Source organism: Colletotrichum aenigma (assembly GCF_013390185.1).
Source record: "Colletotrichum aenigma strain Cg56 chromosome Unknown KSG_Cg56_contig02, whole genome shotgun sequence".
NCBI classification, from domain to species: Eukaryota; Fungi; Ascomycota; class Sordariomycetes; order Glomerellales; family Glomerellaceae; genus Colletotrichum; species Colletotrichum aenigma.
The window spans coordinates 5,194,338-5,215,229 of record NW_023500908.1 but is presented as its reverse complement, the minus strand read 5'-3'; the positions used below and the strand labels follow the sequence as shown (position 1 = coordinate 5,215,229).

General features: G+C 51.7%; 9 protein-coding genes across 9 annotated transcripts; 4 read left to right on the top strand and 5 right to left on the bottom strand.

Annotated features, from left to right (window-relative positions):
- Positions 1-28: 28 nt before the first annotated feature.
- On the bottom strand, positions 29-1,540 carry CGCA056_v003430 (Trans-acting enoyl reductase; the record flags this gene model as incomplete). Its single annotated transcript, XM_037318687.1, has 5 exons — positions 29-746; positions 811-935; positions 1,008-1,080; positions 1,131-1,278; positions 1,339-1,540. 5 exons carry the CDS (start codon positions 1,538-1,540, stop codon positions 29-31), a joined length of 1,266 nt encoding a protein of 421 aa, XP_037183877.1.
- A 463-nt stretch (positions 1,541-2,003) lies between these two features.
- On the top strand, positions 2,004-3,552 carry CGCA056_v003429 (Secondary metabolism regulator LAE1; the record flags this gene model as incomplete). Its single annotated transcript, XM_037318686.1, has 9 exons — positions 2,004-2,093; positions 2,155-2,187; positions 2,246-2,336; positions 2,395-2,436; positions 2,487-2,641; positions 2,700-2,737; positions 2,818-2,955; positions 3,042-3,461; positions 3,507-3,552. 9 exons carry the CDS (start codon positions 2,004-2,006, stop codon positions 3,550-3,552), a joined length of 1,053 nt encoding a protein of 350 aa, XP_037182960.1.
- A 780-nt stretch (positions 3,553-4,332) lies between these two features.
- CGCA056_v003428 (uncharacterized protein) lies at positions 4,333-5,088 on the top strand (the record flags this gene model as incomplete). The annotated part of the gene is made up of 1 exon (XM_037318685.1): positions 4,333-5,088. One exon carries the CDS (start codon positions 4,333-4,335, stop codon positions 5,086-5,088), a length of 756 nt encoding a protein of 251 aa, XP_037182959.1.
- Positions 5,089-5,475: 387 nt separating this feature from the next.
- Positions 5,476-7,070, bottom strand: CGCA056_v003427 (uncharacterized protein; the record flags this gene model as incomplete). The annotated part of the gene is made up of 3 exons (XM_037318684.1): positions 5,476-5,832; positions 5,901-6,340; positions 6,395-7,070. 3 exons carry the CDS (start codon positions 7,068-7,070, stop codon positions 5,476-5,478), a joined length of 1,473 nt encoding a protein of 490 aa, XP_037182964.1.
- A 45-nt stretch (positions 7,071-7,115) lies between these two features.
- On the bottom strand, positions 7,116-7,887 carry CGCA056_v003426 (uncharacterized protein; the record flags this gene model as incomplete). The annotated part of the gene is made up of 2 exons (XM_037318683.1): positions 7,116-7,436; positions 7,525-7,887. The coding sequence occupies 2 exons, from the start codon at positions 7,885-7,887 to the stop codon at positions 7,116-7,118; spliced, it is 684 nt and encodes a 227-aa protein (XP_037182963.1).
- Positions 7,888-12,749: 4,862 nt separating this feature from the next.
- Positions 12,750-14,627, top strand: CGCA056_v003425 (Uncharacterized protein; the record flags this gene model as incomplete). The annotated part of the gene is made up of 1 exon (XM_037318682.1): positions 12,750-14,627. One exon carries the CDS (start codon positions 12,750-12,752, stop codon positions 14,625-14,627), a length of 1,878 nt encoding a protein of 625 aa, XP_037182962.1.
- Positions 14,628-15,206: 579 nt separating this feature from the next.
- On the top strand, positions 15,207-16,110 carry CGCA056_v003424 (uncharacterized protein; the record flags this gene model as incomplete). Its single annotated transcript, XM_037318681.1, has 4 exons — positions 15,207-15,365; positions 15,448-15,513; positions 15,572-15,916; positions 15,976-16,110. The coding sequence occupies 4 exons, from the start codon at positions 15,207-15,209 to the stop codon at positions 16,108-16,110; spliced, it is 705 nt and encodes a 234-aa protein (XP_037182961.1).
- A 132-nt stretch (positions 16,111-16,242) lies between these two features.
- On the bottom strand, positions 16,243-16,848 carry CGCA056_v003423 (uncharacterized protein; the record flags this gene model as incomplete). Its single annotated transcript, XM_037318680.1, has 1 exon — positions 16,243-16,848. One exon carries the CDS (start codon positions 16,846-16,848, stop codon positions 16,243-16,245), a length of 606 nt encoding a protein of 201 aa, XP_037182968.1.
- A 791-nt stretch (positions 16,849-17,639) lies between these two features.
- CGCA056_v003422 (uncharacterized protein) lies at positions 17,640-20,172 on the bottom strand (the record flags this gene model as incomplete). Its single annotated transcript, XM_037318679.1, has 6 exons — positions 17,640-18,553; positions 18,604-18,797; positions 18,911-19,101; positions 19,179-19,262; positions 19,319-19,994; positions 20,102-20,172. The coding sequence occupies 6 exons, from the start codon at positions 20,170-20,172 to the stop codon at positions 17,640-17,642; spliced, it is 2,130 nt and encodes a 709-aa protein (XP_037182967.1).
- Between the last annotated feature and the right edge of the window lie 720 nt (positions 20,173-20,892).

Here is a 20,892-nt window from a genome sequence, read left to right as displayed (position 1 = left end):
AAGACGCGATAGATCATAGAGAATCGTCTCAGAGCTTGAGATTTTCAATCATGGTGGTCTCGATCTCGAGACCTCCCTGCCTTGCCCTCTCCACAAAGTCCGGCCCTAACACCCCAGCCGTCAGACATCCGCCTTTAATACCCGCTGACAAGTTCCTATCGTACAACAGCGTGGCTCCCGCCTGGGCCATGAGCATGGCAGCGAAGGGGTAGTTTCCCTCGTTGTAACTCAACTTGATGAGACACCCCTTCCCACGATTCTTCTCCTCAACGGGGTCGGCCTCAACGAAAGCTGCCGCAGTGAAAGGCAAGCTCTTGATCTGCTTTTCAGACGGGCCGACACCCAAGTCCGGTGCGAAGCGCATCAACAAATTGTAAAACCAGGGATACTGCACCCCCGAGAACACAGTGAGAATAATATAGCAGCGGATCAAGTTGAAGACGGCGCCCACATACGACTGCGCCCTCTCGTACTCGTTGTACTGGAAGTTGGGACCCCAGCTACCTTCGGGACCGCCCAGGAGACCCCAAGATCTATTGATGAGGGTGCGCGCTTGGTCGCCCGGCGGCGAAGAGAGTGTCAGTAATCCAAGCACGGGATCCGTGTGGATTGCGCGGACCGCGTCGATGGGTTTCGTGTAAGGAATCGGCGTCAGCAGCGACGGGTGACCAGCCGCCGCAATTGCTTTCGGGCCTCCGCTCGCGAATGACAGCATCGTTCGCATGGTGCCGCCGCTTACATTAGGGCTGGAAGTTACGATCAATTAGCATAAGACCCCATCAACCAGATTGCATCAGACTGTGTGCTTACTCAAGATCATCAACTCGCAACGTCATCTTCCCCATTCGTGCCGACCATTTCTGTTTGAGTTCGCGGCAGGCATGGATGGCGAAAAGATCCATTTCTCCAGTCATGGCGCCGCAAGAATGAATCAGCTATTTGCGATGCCGGTCAGTCGATGCGTTGATGTTGTCTATCATGAAAAGTCAGGCGGGGACGCGACCTACCGCAACGCCGTTTGCCTCAGCTTGCTCATGATATTTGGTGACCCAGTCGTGGACAAGAGTGGGAACACCGGCGCTAGTGTTCGCTGTTAGATATCATTTGACGAAGCAACGGACATCACAAACCAGTCAACATAGTCGGTCCGCTGGTCGATGCACGCCTCAATGATCGGATCTCCGTCGACCGCATAGACGACACTGCTGATGCACACCTTGGCTCTTCCGATCACCTCCCTGAGTGTCTTAGCATCATTTGGCGCGACAATCTCAAGGTCTAGTTGCGAATTAGCATTTCCACCAGTCTAGCAAAGTTTAGGGCACCCCGGGGCCTCACCTGGCTGCACTCGATCGGGATATTCTTTTTTCAATTTAGCTGCCAGCCTTTCGAGACGCTCTTGTGACCGGCCGGCCACTGACCATTTGAGGTTGGTAGGAAAATGGGCCGCGATGTGTGTGCATACCATCGTCCCGGTGAAGCCGGAGGCTCCGAGCACGACCATGCCGTATTTTCGCGAGGCCGGGTTCAGCACCGCCATAACTTCGTTGGACCAGTAGTTCGGTATTTTGGTCGGCTGCGGCGACTTCTCGGCGAAATGGGGTACGAGTGCGGTTGGTGCAGGCGATCAGAAGTTGAAGAAAGGACTTGCAGCTCTGGTTCTAGGACCCTGGTCTCAAGTGAGGTTTGTGAATTGGCGCTTCTTATGTATCTACTTCTAATGTCAGTGGATTAGCGGAGTATTTGCGGACTTTGAGGTATCTTTTGGGGGGCCGCGGACGGAATTACATTCGCCAAGGGTGACATGCAGGACAACCAACAGCGCAGGCCTTATCACTGGTGATGTGATGGTTTGTTGGCAGGGAACATGCATAACTCGCTTCAGTCAGGAAGAGGGGTAATAAAAGCGACCGTCACCCATAAAAGGACTTGGTCCGAATGATTTGGGTACAATTGATGTTTCTGTTCTGTTGCATTCATCAATCTCGCCCTTGCTATCAGTCATGAGCGCCAACAACGCCACGAGCGGCGCAACTGGCACCGCTGAAGTCCCTGTTCAGGCCAATAACCCAATCAACTTGGCAGCCGATGAGGTAAATCGCACCCCACGCCTAGCCTCTTGACCTAGTTGATGCTAATCCCTGATGGCCAAAGGCGACGAATGACACATCCTCGGAAATTGGAGGTGTACGCAGAAGTTCCTCTTTATCCCACTGACTTGCTCTAATCAATCAATTCAATCTAGAGTGTCGCATCTTCGACCGCTAGTCTGAGTGACTCAATCCGCGACTTCCGTGTCGAGAACGGCCGGACGTACCACAAGTACAAAGATGGACGTATGTCCTGACTTTTTAAATAACATCTTGATTATTGTCCGATTTCTGACATTTTAAGGATACCATGCTCCCAATGACGAGAGAGAAAACGAGCGACTAGGTAAGCTTCATGAGCGCCTCATCTACGAGGTGCGCTGACATGGGCTTTAGACTTGCAACACCATCTTTGTCTTCTTACCCTCGACAACCGCCTGGGGCTCGCGCCCGCCAACGGTCCCAACTCAAAGGTCACGCGCGTCCTCGATGTCGGTACAGGTACCGGTATTTGGGCGGAGGACTTTGGAGAGGAACACCCGGATGCCGAGGTAACAATGCCTATCTATCTTGACTAATGAAGTTTGTAATCATTTATTTGAGCTCTAGGTTATTGGGTTTGATCTTTCCCCAACCATGTCAGATTTGTGAGTACTCCCTGCCGTCGATTTGACATCACTATTGAAACAACAAAACAAATATCATCAACCAGACTAATTCGCGGAAGTGTGCCACCCAACGTGAAGTTTGAAGTGGATGATTTAGACGAGGAGTGGAACTGGTCGCAACCATTCGACTACATTCACAGCCGATTCATGAACGCATCAATTGGCAATTGGCAAACCTTTGCAACTAAGGTTTTTAAGTAGGTTACGCAACTTCAACTCTTCTAAACACATCGTTTGGTCAACGTTCTGCACGATACTAATCTTTGTGTTCCTAACTTCTTAGTCACCTCACCCCAGGTGGATATGTCGAACTAGTTGAACTAGACCTGCATGCACGCTCCGACGACGGAACATTGAAGTCGGACTCTGCTATTTCCAGATGCACTGAATTGCTTGGAGAAGCTGCCGGCATTTTCGGACGTCCTTACCAGGAGATTCCGCCTCTTGTGAAGGTTCTTGAGGATGCCGGCTTCGTGGACGTCAAGATGGAGGTGCATAAGTGGCCGACCAACGATTGGCCGAAGTATCCCGAGTATAAGGAGCTGGGCATATGGGCTAACGAAAACTTCATTGCTGGATTTGAATCCTTCACTATGGCACCCTTGACCAGAGCTCATGGTTGGACAAAGGAGGAGGTCCAAGTTTTTCTCGTGGAAGTGCGAAAAGATCTGGGGAACAGATCCATTCACGCGTACTGGCCAATGTCAGTTGCTCACCTATTCTTAGTGATTATTGCTAATCGATTCAGGTACAACATCTACGGACGAAAGCCTTCCGAGAAAAAGCAGTCCTAGCACATTGATATGCCAGATATCGCAAGGAGGGGAAAACCCAAGAGACCGCTTCTGCACAAAAAGGCTCAATGGACTCTCACCGTCAGATCAGAGCTTAAAATTGGACTCGAGTAGATGGTTGAGCCTTCCGCAAGTAACCTAGTGAGCTACCTACTAAGTCTTAGAAAATGTGTACCCGGAACGTTGGACATTGAGATATAATACTTTGACTACATCCTTGGAAAATTGTCCCCAAAGGTTGTTACCCGTTGGTTAAGACGCTGGTCTAAGGGCAATTTCTAACTTCTACATTTGTGGCAACTACTATGTTGAGATCTTGAGGATCATGGGTCGTGAACTCCTTGATTGGCGGACTTCGTGGCGACGAATCGCTGTAATGTGGAGCTAGTAAAGTTTTTGATTGGGGGCAGTGATGCACATCATCAGTGGTTGCGCAAATCTCGAAGAATTGACTCAATCCAAGAATAGCGTACTAGGCAGTCATTCGGAGGGCAGGTAAACACAACGCACAGCCCGTGTTATTGCTGTTGGGACCTTTCGGCAATAATCAATTATTAAATACCAGGGCAAGGTGCCTTATCTATTTTTACCGTCAGTACCAGGTACCTTGGACACACGCCCGAGACAATGAGGCACAGCACCAACAAGGCCCCTCCTTTTTCTCATCGATCAAATGAAATACTCGCGTCTCTCAATTCTCTCATCAAACAACTCCGCCCTTTGGTTCTTTTCCTAACTTTTTCTTGAAGTGCATCTTTAAACTTCCATTCAACCGCAAATATGCCCCAAACGCCCACCAGAAGAGCATCCACAGGCGGCAAGGCGCCCCGCAAAGCTCTTTTGCAGTACGTCATTGAGGAAATGCCCAGTCATGATAATACGCCCTGCTTTACCGCCTGGCGACGTGCTGTGAGGCTGCCAATACCCGAGAAATATGCACGATCGCCCTCAGACTCGGATTCGGACAATGAGGATGGACAAACGCGCCCGAAAATGTCTTATCAGATATACGACACAACGCCTTTGTCTGCCAACCCGGACCATCTGAAAACCCGAGCTAAGAAGGTCCACGAAGAGACATTCAGAGCGCGCTGGAGAATTGGATTTGATTTCCACGATCGCATTGACCTCTGGGCCATGCCGCTTGCCGTGGACGCATCTACCGAGGAGAGAATCGAGAAGTGCAGAGCGCATGCCTGTGCTGAGATTGCGTCACGGGAGCACGCCGATGATACTTTGCACATTTCGCGACTCATCAACCACGTGGATTGGCCTCGAAGTGACTGGCGTCGAGTCATCATCATCATTGACCGGCCACCAGAGCTCTGGAACGAGAATGAGGGAGGCTTCCTGGTGGTCTTCTGGGATCTGTCGATCGAGCATCCTGCAACAACTTCAGGGGAAGTTGAGGGGCTCCGAAACGGCCAAGATGAAGGCCAGCAGGCACCGGAGATGGAAGTTGTGCGTTGCACTTATGATGGCGTGGGAAAGGTGATGGGGGAAATTAGAGAGGCTGTCCAGGACTTTGAGGACTGAGCTTCTGAGGTGTTTGGAAGGCTTCCTGCGGGTAAATAACGCAAGAGACAAGCAGTAATCAGTGAACTTGAATCAATATCGGTAGAGACAGTTGCAACTTCAAAAGTGATAAGCAGAGCCAACAAGACAGTCCAAGCAAACAAGCAACATGACAATATGTCCACGGCCGGTGTGCTCCCACACACAAAACCCATCCCGTCCACCTTTCCGCCTTCTGAACCTCAAATCTTCCAACATGGCCACCATCCAAGACATTACCTAAACGATCTTGTCCGGGACGCCGATGTTCGGGTTCTGGTTGGAAGCATCGAATGTGACATCTTTCCAGCCATAGGCACCATAAATCGAGGCGCCGGCTGAGAGACCGGCCGGGCGGGGAAACTTGAGCTAAGCTGCAGTAGCAAAGCCATTGGTGCCGAAAGCATCGTTAATCCACTTCTCTTCGGCCGCGGATCGCTTGTTCTTCGGGAACTTTTGGTCGAAGACAGTTGCGGACTGTGTCGCCCAGGCGGCGGCGAGGGCCTCGATGTCGCCAAGCTCCTTTTCGATCCAGTACGCCCAAAGAGACCGCATCGAGGGATCCCCCTTCGAGTTTTTGGGCTCGCCAGCGCGCGTACCCCATTTGTATTGTTGAACGAAAGTGTACATGACAAGGTCTATCCAGTTCGCAACGCGGGCCCATTTCTTCCAGATGGTGTCCGTCTGGCCGTCGCTGGCGCCCAAAAATTGAAATGGGGCCACACCCTGTGTTGTCTCTGGTTAGTTGCGTCTGTGAAAGTAAACATACGGAGTTCTTGTTTGATCTTTCTTACCCTTCGCATTTCTGTTCGGAATATAGACTGTGTGTTCATCTTGGAGTAGTCACTGGCAACCCTGTTCATGCCAAACCACTTCCCCTTGGCCATATTGATCTCCTTTTCCAGTAAGGCAAGGTTCTTGTTGCCTCGAGTGGCTGGAATACGCTCAACGTTCTGGCCTCCCGAAATTGACTTGACCCCGTCGGATCTTCCGAATCCGTAGGCAATTAGGGCACCCCCTCGTTCGCCGGAAGATGGGGTGAAGAGATCGCCAGCATTGATCTTGCCAGGCGAAACGATAAGGAATTCGGTCTTACTGTCTTCGGATGACAAAAACGTGTCAACGACCCATGCAGCTGATGGCATCTTGTATGTGGTCCCAAGCTTTCCGCCAGAATCACTGCTCAGCCAGGACAGAAACCGCATGATAGTTTGGGCTTCAAAGACGTGTTCGGCTGCGCTCTTGTTAGTACACTATATGCCATCATCACTGACGAGGGACCACTTACTGTCGTGTTTCTTTCCATTTGCCTTGTTGGCATCTTTCACCACCTCCACGCTGCACTGATTCGTATTCTGTGGATCTTTGTACGCCCAAAACTTGCTGATTTCCGGAATCTTTTCGGCATCGGCTCCCTGCATATACTTTCCCATGGATAACGTTACCTCGTACGTACCGCCGAGCAAAAACCCATCGAACTTGGTGTCCTTCTCGGCAAGGCCACGTCCTTTCAAAAGCAATGATCGCGACGACAGTTGGTCTGGGAGAAAACCAAAAAGGCTTCTCTTGGTTATCGATCCGTCTGCAGGAGGTACGACGCAGGCCGGGGCATCGGCAGAGTTGCCCGCACGGGCGTACATGAGTTGATACTTCTCATCACGAGCTGCCTTTGTCTTTCCGAACTCGCCGCAGTAGGCACATCCGGCGCCGGCTTCAGTCGTGGATGAGGCAGGCGAGGATGTTGTATGCGCTGATGTTGTCTCCGGCTTCGGTGTCGTCACGGGCTTTGGTGTCGTTGTAGGCTGCGGCTTGTCGGTAGGCTTGACCGTGGGCTGGTCTGGCTTCGTCGTGGGATCGGGGACTGGCTTAACATCGCGGCATCCGTTCTTGTTCTTCTTCTTGCAGCCGACAGGTTTTCCACGCGACATAGAGTCAGGGGCGCCGAGGAGAGACCCAAACACCATTGTGATATCGAAGTTGAAATCCGGTATCCCGCATGCAGGGCCGATCTAGCTCCCAAAGAATGACGCCGCTTCTGCCCCATCCTCGTAGAAAGACTTGGCGCCCTGGACTATAGCTTTGATAGCCTTGGGTGCTTGGCCGCCGGGGATGAACGTGAGACCGGCGTCGGCGATGGAGGTTAAGGAAGAAAGCATCACAGCGCAAATAACACTGTCCAGCTGTTCGAGGCCCTCGATGACAATGTCTGCGATCTCTTCACAGAACTCACACTCACATGTGCATTGCCCGGCGTACCATTCGTTACAATCTTCGTCCTTGTTGGCGAGACTCTTATCAAGTTTGACGCCCTCAGGAACGAAGAGCTCACACTAAGACACTCGTATCAGCAAAACTATGACGATCACCAATCTGTTTGACGGGATATTCTGAATGGAACATGAAATCATATTGACTTACACCTGCTGCGGCGTTCTCTACCCCTTTGACCTTCTGGCAATAGCCATCAACGCCGGCACAGGGAGCAATACTCTTCTCGCGATTGCCAGCGCCAGTGTAGCTGAAGCATTGTCCAGAGGACTTGAACGCTGCAATTATCTGAGCATCCGTAGTACTGCCCTCAGGCTTGGGACACTTTGGCGCTCGACGTGTAAGTTGAGACCCAGAGACTACCGAGGCAGTGCTGCATAGCAGCCCCAAGATGGAGAGAAGCTTCATCGCTCTGAAGAAGCTATGCGCTCTGATGCGGGTCAAGGACTGATGAGTAGACAAGTATGATGCGTTGATAGATGAGTTGATTGTGTCGTTGAAGATTGAATACATGATTTTTTTGCGATTCGCTCTTTATCTTTTATATCATCCAACTAGGGAGACACGGGGTCTCGGACATTGATGCCAAAGACTGATCACAGCCTACACTGCCTCATACTGCCTCATCTGAGTGCCCACGAAGCGGATAGCCCGAAAGCGTGAAGCTCCTCGTAGATCTGGGGTCCGTTGGTTGTTCCTGGGGCCGTTAGGTGATGGCGATGGTATTTCAGGAGACTCCATCGTTCAGAGATTGGCAGTTTGCCTAAGCTAGCCCCCGAACTATTAAACATCCATGGATACTGTAAATGCTCAACGAAGACTCGTCTTTGATCAAATGATGTAGTCAAAGTCCCAGACACACGATCCTTCGGCGACATCAACCCGCGCGCAGAGAAAGGGCCCGCCAACAGTATCCAACAGCGTCCAACAGCGTCCAACAGCATCTACCAACAGCCCCCAACGGATCCGCTTGCTACCGTATCGACTGCGGCGAGGCATTTGCCAAGTATTCGAAGCCTCAAATTACCCATTTTTCTCCACTTGAGATGTCACGATCGTGATATTCCTTTCGTGAACGCGAAGCTTGGCAGTTGGTTCCCTACAGCCATCTCCACTGCGTGAGAACCTTCCGAATTGAAACCATCAACGAACATGCTTTCTGCCTCGCCCCCTCTTTATCAATCCTTAAATTCTACGCCTCAAGAAGAGGTGCTCATGAGGGCGATTGGTGTCTATAGGCCCCATCACGTCCTCACATCTGCCTTGATTTGAACAGTGCGGTGCGGCGCAGTGAAGCGTCAGAACCGCGAGGCAAATCCAGGCAAGGCCGTGGAATGAAATTCAACAGAAAAGAGTTTGGGACCCTCCCGTCGCTGAGAATAAGATTGAGAATGTAACAAATAGTAGACATTTCTGAATCCAGGTAGGACGCCCGTCAAGAGGGGAGACCAAGAAGGAAGTTTGCTGAGAGCGTCCAACGAAGCGACCAACGCCCAAACCATGACTCAGGACTGTACGAGAAGTTCAATTCCAGTCACAACACATGGCATTTGAGCTGGGTGCCTGGAGTCGAATTATAAGAGGCCTTCGAATTATAAAGTAGGTGGGGATCATGCTGAGGACTCTGATTCTGGCGTTGGTAAATGACGAGAGAGTTTCCTCCCAATTCGAAACTACTACACCGTTCTTGATGGAAGTCTAGCGTGGGTGGCCTTAATAGAACTGCCCAAGATCTGCTTCAGGTTTCCCTGGATTCTGGTCCATATCAGCCTGGTATCTGAATATTCATAGAACTCCGCAACCCCGTGAGCCCGATTTCCAGCCGTCTCGTTTCAAGACGAGAGAGTCTTTGCGCAAGTTATAATTGCAGTGACTCAGCAGAAAAGATCCACGGTGACAGAGCGAGTAACATGTATCCGCATCCATTGTTGGAGAGTGGGCGTCAGCCCGCCGTTCGCCAGGCCCTTGATCATCGTATTCAAGTAAGGGGTGAGAACATGCTTGGCGCCCGGCTCGACGTCTTTGTTCATAAAGATGCTGAGGAAAAGTATCGCTCAAAGGCAAACCGTAAGGACACGGTGGAAGCAATCACTGTTATGAGGTGCAGGTATGACGTGACCCGACGGATTGCCGAACGGATAAGCGCAGCAAGTACAGATCAAGTGCAAATTGAGACTTTGGAGTTTGATTTTGACTGCGCTATGAAAAACTTGATCTGATGATAAATGAGTGAGAGTGAATTTATCGACTGTCTTGTTTCTGGTTAGTTACCAGTAGCGTCGAACGTGGCTGTAAACCCAACTCCGCCGGTGCCGCATGATAACATGGGCCAACTCCGCAAGTTGACGCAATAATTCACAGCGGCTGCACAACTGTTCGACTTACATGCGCCAATGTGGCGTACAGCTTATGCGAGTTGCGTCTTTCTGGAAATGGCCACCGAAATGGGTCCGTGAGCAGAGCTCTTCCGCCGACTCACCAAAGTCCCAACCCTCGAGGTGCGGAGTTCGCTGCCTGGTTCAGGGACCTTTGGTGAATTGTTAGCTGGTGGTCAAATGGCGAGAGTCAAAACAGAAGCCAAAGGTATACATCAGAGACTGGTTGTTGGTTATTTCTATAGTTTTCGAAATCACTGCAAAAGGAATTGATTCCATCCCAATCGAGAACGACTTCAACGGCGCCTCCTCCGGAACATACTGCTCTTGTTGATTGATACCCTAATGATTTTCAAAATGTCTCCTCGCGACGTTCTTAAAGTCTTTGTTTTCCACCAGAAGGATGCTGATAAGACTGATGAGGAGTTTGAGAAGCACGTGTGCGACAACATCAATCCCGCCTCGGTAATCAAAACTTGTCAAGCGACATACGGCTATGAAATACTCTATTTTGAGAAGTGTGACGGCAATTGCCCGTCGCCAAAGCTTGTTGTGATATATGTGATTCACTAGACGTCGGACCTCCTGCCTTAGCAATGTCTGCGGAGCTCCCGCCGCGATGGTGGAAAGGTTCCAGGCAGGATGGGCCGTCATCAACTCGCATGCAGTCCTCACCTATTGGGTGCGGGATATGTCACTTGCAAGTGACTCGGAGTATCATGAAATTGGCCGAAAGCTAGAGAAAAGCTGGATCGACTCTAGTAGAGGCGAGGTCATGGTTGGATATGAGAAGGTCCTCATTGACAACAAGGAGATTGTCGATGGGACTATTGAGAAATAGGGATCTGCGGGAACTCACGGTAGCATATAGTAACAAAGATGTTGGAATGAGCGGCGACTTCTTCGATCTGCCCAAGCTTCCATTCTCGTTGTATATATAAGGCTCGCATATCGACATGAACATGTCCGAAGAGATGCTTATCATTGGATATCAGATTGAAACCTCGTATGACTTGAGGGTTAGACATTAAGACTGCAGAGTTTCTTGATCTCGTCATACCTAGCGTAGGCAAATCCAGCAATTCTTTTGCGTCCCACGCGATGCGCGCCTCAACCCAAAACGAGAAAAACGTCAAATTTGTGCATTCCTGCAACTAAGGTAGGAGAACCTGTGACCAGGTCGTCCGTGACGCATTGTAATTAGGAACATGGTCCGCGCATACCTTCAAGGCTCGTAGCTTCGCGAATTTAGTCAAGATGTTCGATGCTGCCGCTGAGTCGAATAAGTTGTAACTCCCCCGAAACTACGTACCTGGTGGTGTGCTCTGAGGCAGTCGTAAGATAAGACTGCTGTCCCTGGGCTAGCTAGGATAAAGTCACAGACAATTGGTTGCACAGCTGATCCATCATGATCACTCTACCTCACGTGTATTGCTATTGCAAAAATGAAATTGGTGGTGTTCTGAGCCGTTTCCCTGAAAATGCCCAAGTGATTCTCTGTGACCCAGCATTGTTAACCGCATACTTATTTGGCACGAGCCCCTGTAAAGCTGGTTGCAGAGGCTCTTGCTATGGACTTCAAGGTGAAAGCTTGGGGTTTAGTGTGATTCATCACGGAACTACGTTGGAGAGACCGAAGGTAGCAGTGAGACGTCATGATACCCTGCACACTGGAGGTTTTCTTTCAACGGCAGCCATCGAGCTCCTGAGAAACTGTTTTCACCATCTTGGCATCTTGGCCGCTTCGCATCGATGCAACTTCGCTATCGATGATAACCTTTAGCATTTTCGCTTCGCACTGAGTAGTTGCACCATGGTGGCGACATGGGAACCTGCGTCTGAAGAGTGCATTAATGGCACTGCCGAGTTCCGGTTTCCCGATCGGTGAGACTGCACACCGCTCAATGACTAGCCGCACTGAACGCGCTCATCTGGCGTTCTCGAAAATGGCTGTTGTAACGAAGTGCACTGTTGAAGAAACGTTACAGTCATTGGGCATCTTGAATGCACCAATCTCCTATTCAGACCTGCATATCACGATGGCGACCAGCAGCGGACATTTGGTGTTCTCAATTGATTTGAAAAGCCTCTTCACCGCCTGTGTCATGTGTCACTGTCCAATCTTAGTTTCAGGCCTCGAACTGAAATTTTATCTTCAGCGCTATTGGCCAGGGCCCCTTGCAGTTTCATATTAAGTGAGCCAAACCGCCCCAAAGTTGGGCAGCGAGAGACAAACACCAATGGAAGCAACTTTACGATGCACGAAGCCAGCCGTTTGGCCATTCACGCTCTTTGTGTCTTGCTGCATCTCGAGGCCACGTTCGTTTTGTCGGTCTGGGCGCGTCTTTCAACCGCCAACCAACACGAAAACAACAGCCCGCAACGTGACAGAGCGAAAGAGGAAACCCGAAGAGATGATCGACGCAGGCCGAACGTGCCGCTTACCGCAATAGTCCGTCTCCACTAACTGTCTCAGTCGCCCATTATCCGCACAAGGGAAGAGAAAAAGCTCAGACGCTCGTGTCTCAAAACAGCTCGTACCCCCTGAGACCAACACAACAAAAGCCAAGGAAGGGGGGCGAGGGGCGGGCGGTCGTCTTTCGTCCATTTGCAGCCCACCCGCCGGAAGCAAATGGTATTATTACTGGGCGCCCCTCTGATCCTTCCGTTCACCGTGCTAATTTCCACGTCGGCGGCGTTCTGCCCTCCAAGAAAGTCTAAATTCGACCACGTCGCTGCAAATCTCGTGGCGCTTTCTCTCCACCACCCCTGAACACACACCCAAGACCATCGACCGTCGAGGAGCCTTGTCAGCAGAAGAACGGCAGACGGCCAATTCTGAAAACCAGCTAAGAGGATAAATCACACATGAAAGCGACACTGTGAGACTGGGAAGCTTCACTGCACGGCGGATTGAATTGTGAAAGGGCTTGGCGTGGAGAGAGAGAGAGAGAGAGAGCGAGTGAGAGTGAGAGTGAGAAAAAGACCGGAGGACCGAAAATGGGCGCCCCCGGTGATGCAGGCCGACGAGGCTCTCACCACGATGTGCCCTTCACCGACGACCCAGAGCCCGACGCGCCGACGAGACGCGGGAACGTGGACGAGGAGGCCCAGCTATTCGACGCCGAGGAATTCGAGCTGGAGCCGAGGAACAGCGGCTCCAGCGCGTCGTCGATCATGCAGCAGAAGTTCCCCGCGACAAAGAAGCGACACTGCTTCTACGGCCCTCAGCCGCCGCGGGTGCACACCATCAAGCCGATCCTGCCGTGGGTCCAGGAGATCCCCCCGCGGCTGCTCGACCGCATCGCCCCGACGCCGCGCCGAAAGGCCGGCATCGTCGCCGTGTTCCTCGCTCTATGGGTCGTCGCCTTCTCGATCCCGCTCAGCTCATCCCGCGCGATCAAGGACAGCTTCGGCCAGGACGTGATGAACCTCGACTGCTCGGACGCGTTGTGGGAGTTCAAGAACGACTGCGGGCTTGACGGCGCCGACTGCCGGCCGTTCACGAACTCGTCCTTCTCATTCAAGTGCCCGGCCAACTGCATGGCTCACAAGCTCTTGAACCCGCATAATGTCGGGCCTCAGGAGATTGTGTACAAGCATTTGGTTGTCGGCGACGGGGTCTACCGCGGCGACTCGATGATTTGCGCCGCGGCTATCCACGCGGGGATTGTCACTGACTTGAGCGGAGGGTGCGGGCGCATTCATCGGATCGGACAGCATGAGAGGTTCAACAGCTCCACGAAGAATGGCGTTGAGTCCATCTCATTCGATTCGTACTTCCCGCTCTCATTCAACTTGACGGCCGACCCGAGTCTTCAGTGCGGCAAGAGGGATCCCCGACAGATCCTCCTCCCGACATCACTATTTTTCACCACAATCTTTTCCATTTTCACAACATCGCCCGAATGGCAATTCTTCGTCAGTTTCTTCGGTATCTTCGCCCACGTCAGCTTCGGCTCCGACCCCCCGACGACTTCCCGGCACGTCGCCACCGTCCTCCCGGACCGGATCTCAATGTTCACTGGCCGGCTTCTCCCGGCGGCTTTCTGCGCCGTCGTCATGTACTGGATCGCTGTGAGACGGACCCTCACCGGCCTCAAGGCCCAGTTTGAGAAGACCGTCCTCTGGCTGGGAGGTTTCTGGTTCGGCGCCTTGTCGAACTACACCTTCGCCTGGATGCCAATCCAGCGCCTCACTGCCCACGACATCGAGTCGCAGCCCGGAGCCAAGCCCGCCTTGGCTCTCATCCTCACCATTCTCGCCTTCGTCATGGCGAAACAAGTTTACTTCTTCTGGCTGGAGGGCAGGCTTCCCAAGTTCCTCGCCCTTTACGCCCTTTTCCTTCTCGGCATCATCATTGGACTTTCGATACCCGGCGTCGACCTTCGCATTCACCACTACATCATGACTTTCCTTCTCATCCCCGGCACCAGCATGCAGACGCGGTCATCCCTATTCTACCAAGGCATGGTCCTGGGGCTCTTCGTCAACGGCATCGCCCGCTGGGGCTTCGACTCCATCCTCCAGACGCCCGACGCGCTCCGCGAGGACGGCCCGTTCAACTCGCTGCTTCCCGAGATCGCCAAGCCCATCCTCTCGACGGGCTCGTTCGAGCCCAGCATCACCTTCAGCTGGCTCCTCCCGCCCAACGACACCCGCTTCGACGGCATCAGCGCTCTGGTCAACGACGTGGAGCGGTATCGGTACTACTTTGCGGACGGGGACAGCGACAACCAGTTCATCTGGATGAGGAAGCCGAAGCTGGCGCTGCCAGAGTATTTTAGATTTGCATACATGAAAGACGGCGTAACGTTAGACTACACACCGGCGGGGACGTGGCTTGCGAACGGCACGTTTTTGATGCCGCCGCAGTAGACACGCGCTGGACCTGCACGCATTTTAGAAGGCATTATCTTAGATTGGGTTGGGTCTTGTTCATGTTCGGAGTAGGAGCGATAGCGACATTTTGTCTTTTCATGCACGTAATACCATCATATCAATCAGATCAAATGCCGGGATAACCATGGTTTTGCAATTTTGATGAGCTTATCTTGTACAGAGGTATGCTGCGTTAGAAAGACATAGGTGGCTGAGTTGTCATGTCTACTGAAGATGCCTTGTACGCCTTGAGCGCGCCCTGAGACGACATGCTAATGTCAGTGTTCGGCACGCTGATTGGGGCCGAGGCCGATAAGGCGAGAGATCCAGGGTGTTTGTGAGCTGAGCCGACACGAAGTGTTAGTAACTTGGTCGAGTCACCAGCTAAACACTAACAGATAGTAAGTCTGCCGTGGTGGGTCAAGCCGAGATGTGGGATTGAGTCACTGCATCATTGACTATGTGTACAAAAGCCCCTCGGAACTCATCGCAAATACCCTTCGTCTATGACGCAAAAGCTTTCAATCATCTGCAGTTCTAGTTTTGGAACTTTCCTCACGGAAAAACGCCATCGAAATGTCGAAATCAAAGGTTCAGTTAGTCCCTTTCGACGCAGACTCGCCCGAGCACGCGACTCGGATGGTGGATCAACGGACGGAGTGCGGTTGGCATTTTGACAAGGTGCCCGACTGGCAAGAGGAGCAACGATCTGGCGAGAAGTGCATCTACTGGATCGTAAGTTTCAAGGCCAATACAAGCCGCATGATATGAATAATATGACAGATCTCAGGAGGCGAGCCGGCTGACATTCCCGCAGGCTTTTGCCCCAGATGACCCTGAAGCTGAGGCTAAGCTCTCAAAACACACAACTCGTTTCCCAAAGGTTAGCCCGTGACCCTTCTTCTAGTGTCTACTGCCACAGTACTGACGGCATATGACAGGAGAAAGAGCCTCTGAAAGATACAGCAACTTCCCTCCGCGCAACTCCCCGCACTCCCACCGGCATCACTTTTCATCCCGTGGGGCACATCTCACTAGACGTTGACAACCCCGCCGCAATGCGACTTCAACTCCCTATCCCATCAGAAAACTTGTATTGGATCAAGAGCCTCTACGTCTCATATGCGCTGCAGAGTGCGGGCATCGGCCGAGCCGCGATGGATGAGGTCGAGGGCATGGCTACCAGCGAGCCGCTTTGCGCCAAGGTCCTGATGCTGGACACCGTAGCAAAGGAGGACCAGCATAGAGAGGAGCTGTTCCAACATCTGGATGGGCGCCCTCCCGCTGTGAGTAATCTCCAAACATGAGATCCAATGTTGCTTAAATGCTTACAAGGTGTGTGAAGATGTCCACCGAGCTGTGGTATGCGAGACGAGGTTACAAAGTCATCTGGAGGGAGTTGAACTTTTACCCTGACTTTGACAAGGACGGAAACCCCTTGGGCAGACACACCGTCTTCATGCGCAGAGACCTTCTATAGACTAATAGAAATCTAGAAATTTGCTAGATCTCAAGGACCTTCACAGTGTTCTTTACAAAAGGATTTTCTCATGCGCATCATGTTCTTCTAATCATCATGTCATACGCCCCTAAGCTACATGCTAAAATGTCATTACGCCTCCGGCTCAACCCAATGGCTGTTACCCTTCCATATCATAGTCATAACAGCAAGCTCATTCTTCCCGGTGTTCTCATTCATCAAGTCCATCTTCATCAACTTTTGGTAGAACGGCACCGACTTGTTCCAGCTACCCGTGAGCAGCATGCTCCTTCGCAGGTGCGGCATCGACTCAATCACCTCTTGCAAGCACTGCACCAACCAAGTGCCCAGGCCCTTTCCCTGCGTCCAAGGATGAACCCAAACATCCGTCACGAATGCGATGGTGGTGTAGTCGGTGATGATGCGGCCGAAGCCGAGCAGGGTTGGTGCGTTCTCGGCCTTTTGGGTTGAGACCCCATCTGAGCTGGCGGCTTGTGCTCTGAGAAGTGTCTCGGCGACTTCGACGGGATGGCTTTTGATATCGTAGAGGGCGAAGCAGAGCGAGTTCTGGAGAGTCTCTTTCATAACCGGGGCTGGGAGCGGTTTGCCCCAGTAGAACTCTTCAGAAGCGAAAGCTGCATTGAGCTCGGGGATGGGAACGAGGCTGGTGTCGGTGGAGATGAGGTAGGAGTCCCGCGTCCATCTCCGACTGCGTAGTTGGGATGCGGTTGATTCCATCCTTGCTTTGGTGTGATTGCGGCGTATGGAAGAGTGCTAATGTAGAGTATGTAGACTTTTCTCCTCGAAACTCAATTGCCGAACATAATCGAGGAACTTGAGAGTCCGATTATCTCATACGGCTTAAGTAGATTTTCTCCAACAGGGTGACTCAGCATAACCATAGTATCTCTGACTCACCTACGCGAAACCGAGCGAATACTCGCATCACAGCAGATGTGCCACGCTTGGCGGGTCGTGGTGTTTTGAGCTGAAGCTAAGAGCTGTCTCTGAATGGCACAAGCGAGGCGCCAATTGGTTTACGACAGACCTAAGCTTAGTGGGCGTATCGGGCGTAATTGACGGCCCCCTGCCCTTATGTAATGAAGTTGGCCTACATAATTGCGTGCTTCAACCACAGGTGACAGGAAGATCCAGCTGGAGATTCAAGAGATTGCGGAAGACGAAACATGGATTGAATGCACCTTGGAAGCAACCTCACCCAATATGCACAGATCATACTTCAACGGCGACCCGATACTTCCCACTGCCGATCTGGATATGACTGCCACCAACTCTCCCATTTGACAACATTTCATGCCAGAAACGACCAAAAACATTTCTATTCTGTTCATTCACTTCTCTGCTACATCCATCGACACTCTGCGATTCCAATCGTATAAGCTGACTGTGAATTCCACCGGAAGCTGAAGCACTCGAAATTACCCAATCAAACCCCAAAACCACCAAGCGGCAATGGCGGATGGACCTTCCTCTCATAACAGCGACAAACTTCGTGCGCACGCAGCCGCTTACTTTGGGATGTACCACGATGGCCTCTCTGTCGACGCTTTGAACTCATACACAAGGCAACCTGCCTGAATTCGCCCGCCTGCTCCCTCGTTGTTGCACTTTTTGTAACTGTCCAGGAGAAGACTCGCGCAGTTGGCCGCATTCAGGTCCCCAAGAGGCTTCCACAAGAGGATGTTTTCCTCCGTTGTCTCCAAAGAGCATCCGTCAGCCCAATAAACGTTCATCTGGTACGGTGCTTTGTTGGTAATTGTGTCAAAGTGAATAAAGGTGCTCGAGTCGCCCTTGGTAATGTTCCGCAATGCCGAGCCGGTGCATACGTGTCCAACATACTGCTCCTGGAAAGACGGATTTATGTCCTCGTGGTCACCGAACTCGTCGGTTCCAAAGCACTTAGGCTCACCAAGGGTCTTTGGAACCGGCTTGGTGATTTGGTAACTGAACTTTCCACACCCCGCGTCATACTCGGCATAATTGGCCATGGTGTTTCCTTGACCTCCCTTCTGGCCGCACTTGGAGTTGGCAAAGGCAGTGAAGGCGTCCTTGCAGGTAACTTTGCACTGCGCGCCAGCTTGCGCACCAGTCTCAGGCTTGTAGTTGAGCTCGAAGTTGTATTTCAGCCAGGTGTCTTGACTCGCAGGTGGGGTGCGTCTTCCCAGCTGCGGCTTGGGGATCTTCGAAGTCCCCTTGGAGTCCACAACCATACGTAGACCTGACTTGGCGTCCCATTCCTGGCAGAACTCTTTGTAAATGATGCCATCAGAGCCAGAGAAGACGTTGTAAGGGATTGGGCTGGCGTCGTTCTTGCAAGTTGGGCCGCTAGATGCCGTGTCCGGGTTGAAGATCTCGAAGCTGGCCACTCCGCAGTCCAAGGCCAAGGTACCGTTGTGGGCCATTGTATGGGAATCATAGGAACCTGAGACGTTATCAGAATCTACGACATCGAAATAGATGAGTCTTACTTACATGCGGTGTTGGTAGTAAAACCTTCATCGAAGATTTGCCTGCATTGATTAGAGCATTTGTCTTTGCCGGACTTCTTCCAGTCAAGCGTGAAACTGTAGCGATTGTACGCATTGATAGAAACATCTGCCGGGGTGTAATAGGCGGATACGTCTTTGTCAAGCTTGAAATTATCGGTGCAGAATTTGTCCGACAGACTACACGGGGACAACGTCAGCGATGTACATCATACATGTCCAGAACCATGGCGTCATCCTATGCATGTTCCTGTCGCACGATCCAGGAACTTCAAACAGGTGGGATAACTTACATCTTGAAAATCTTCGGGTCCATATTTTCCATCTTCTTAGAACACTCACCGTAGTTTGGGAGCTTCGGGAACTCCTTCGGAAGTGTCTTGAAGAGCTCTTGAATTTGCGCCATAGCTGCTAGTTCTTCCTGGGAGACCACAGCACCTTCAAAAATTGTCGGCGGGTTGCACTTGCAACCTTGGTAGTCGCCCTGTTGATTGTTGTCAGACGCCGCCCCAGGAACTCAATACCAATCAAAACCAGCTGAAAGCAGCAGAAATTACTTACAGACTTGCAGGTTGGAGGCTTTTCCTTCGATTGGGGGAGCTGCATATCGCAGTCTTGCTTTTCTGGATAGTCTCCACACCACAACTATTTACTGTGGTCAGAATATCGAAACCTATCTCAGAAGGTGTCGTGTATCTTACCGGTGTCTTGGTTGGGTCAGGGCACAACTTTGTGCTCGTAGATGATCTCGTTGAGATCGTGGCGGTCTTTGTGGGCCGTTTGGTCTGTTTGACAGCCTTGAGGGACGCCGAAGGGACGTGGATTCCGGTGATCAACGGCTTGGTACTTCCGGAGCTTTTCGTCGAGCCGTAGATGTGGAATGCATAAGCCAGAAAGCCAACTCCAAGGGCTCCGATAGCGGCAGGTGCACCAGCCTCGACGGCAGTAACTTCACCTTCTGACATGATGCTAAAGGCGACATCAGGAACCGCTTCAGCTTCTCCTTCGGCGTTAGTCAAGTCGATCGCCTTTTCCACCTCGATCTTGATGGGATGTTTCGGCGCGCCCTCCATGATCGCTTCCTCAAGATCTTGAATGACCTCAACAGACTTATCGAACTGGGTTTCGAAATGATCGACAAAGGCTCTGGCGCCACAATAAGCACGACGTTTAAGCCCACATGCCGGGGCATTCTGGGCTGCGTTTTCAAGGAAGGATTCTAGTGCTGGGTTGATAATGCTGATGTCAATGTCCGCGGCTGCGTTCGTTGTTGCTGAGAAGAATGCTTCTCGGGTCGTGGTAACCGGACGCGACGTAGGTCCCGTAGTGATCGTCTTAATCGTCCCTCGTGCAAGGTCGGGCGTGATCGTACCTTGGCTGCGGTGCAGTACATGTCAATGGTTTTTAATGAAATCTGAAATGGACGAAGATCGTACTCACAACTTCGAGGCAGGCGGGAAAATGCTCACAGGGTTGACTCCTACTTGACCTGTTTCCGTGGGGACCACAGCACCAACTTGAACAGCAGGTGGGGCTGTTGTGAGAGCAACCGCATGCTGGAGAGAAATTGACCATAAAGCCACTGCTTGACCAAGAAAATTGGAAAATCGTCTCATAGTGCAGATGGAGAGGATCGAAGAGTCAACAACCTGACGCGACTCGATGTGTATGGCGTAATGGATGTTTTAGTTGATTTCGAACAAGATTCGTGGGAGAAGACGAAGCGTGGTGCCTTTATGGTAGGTAACCTGATGTAGGCAGACAGACGGTTCCAGTCATAAATAGCTAGTTTTTTCTTGACCATGAATAGCAACAATGGTTAATTTTCACTCGGGGTATCTCGGTGGAAGCTGCGGTTGAATTGGGCCACCGCCCGAAGCATGTCATGATCACATCTTTCCCCCCAACAGTAGCAGATAGTAGCGTAGCCCCCAATGCAATGGAGGTGCCGTGGACCAACAGCGCGTCAAGGACATGATGGGCTAACCGCCACCGCTTGGCTAGACCATCGCATGTTGGAAGTATGCAGACAACATGTCAAAGCTCGATTTTCACAAGGAGAGATATCCTACTTCTGGTCATTGGTTTGAATTTACATGACCCCGCTTGGTCCAACTTCGGGGACCAGATGCAGACCCCACGTTCCTTTCACCCGAGGGCGCTTGCCGACGTTGGGTAGAGTGGCATGATCAGATCTGAGTTGCAATGTGTTGTTTGAGTAAAGGGCCGCTGAGGCTCATGTGCGGGGGCCAACATCGCGATGCAACTAAAACTT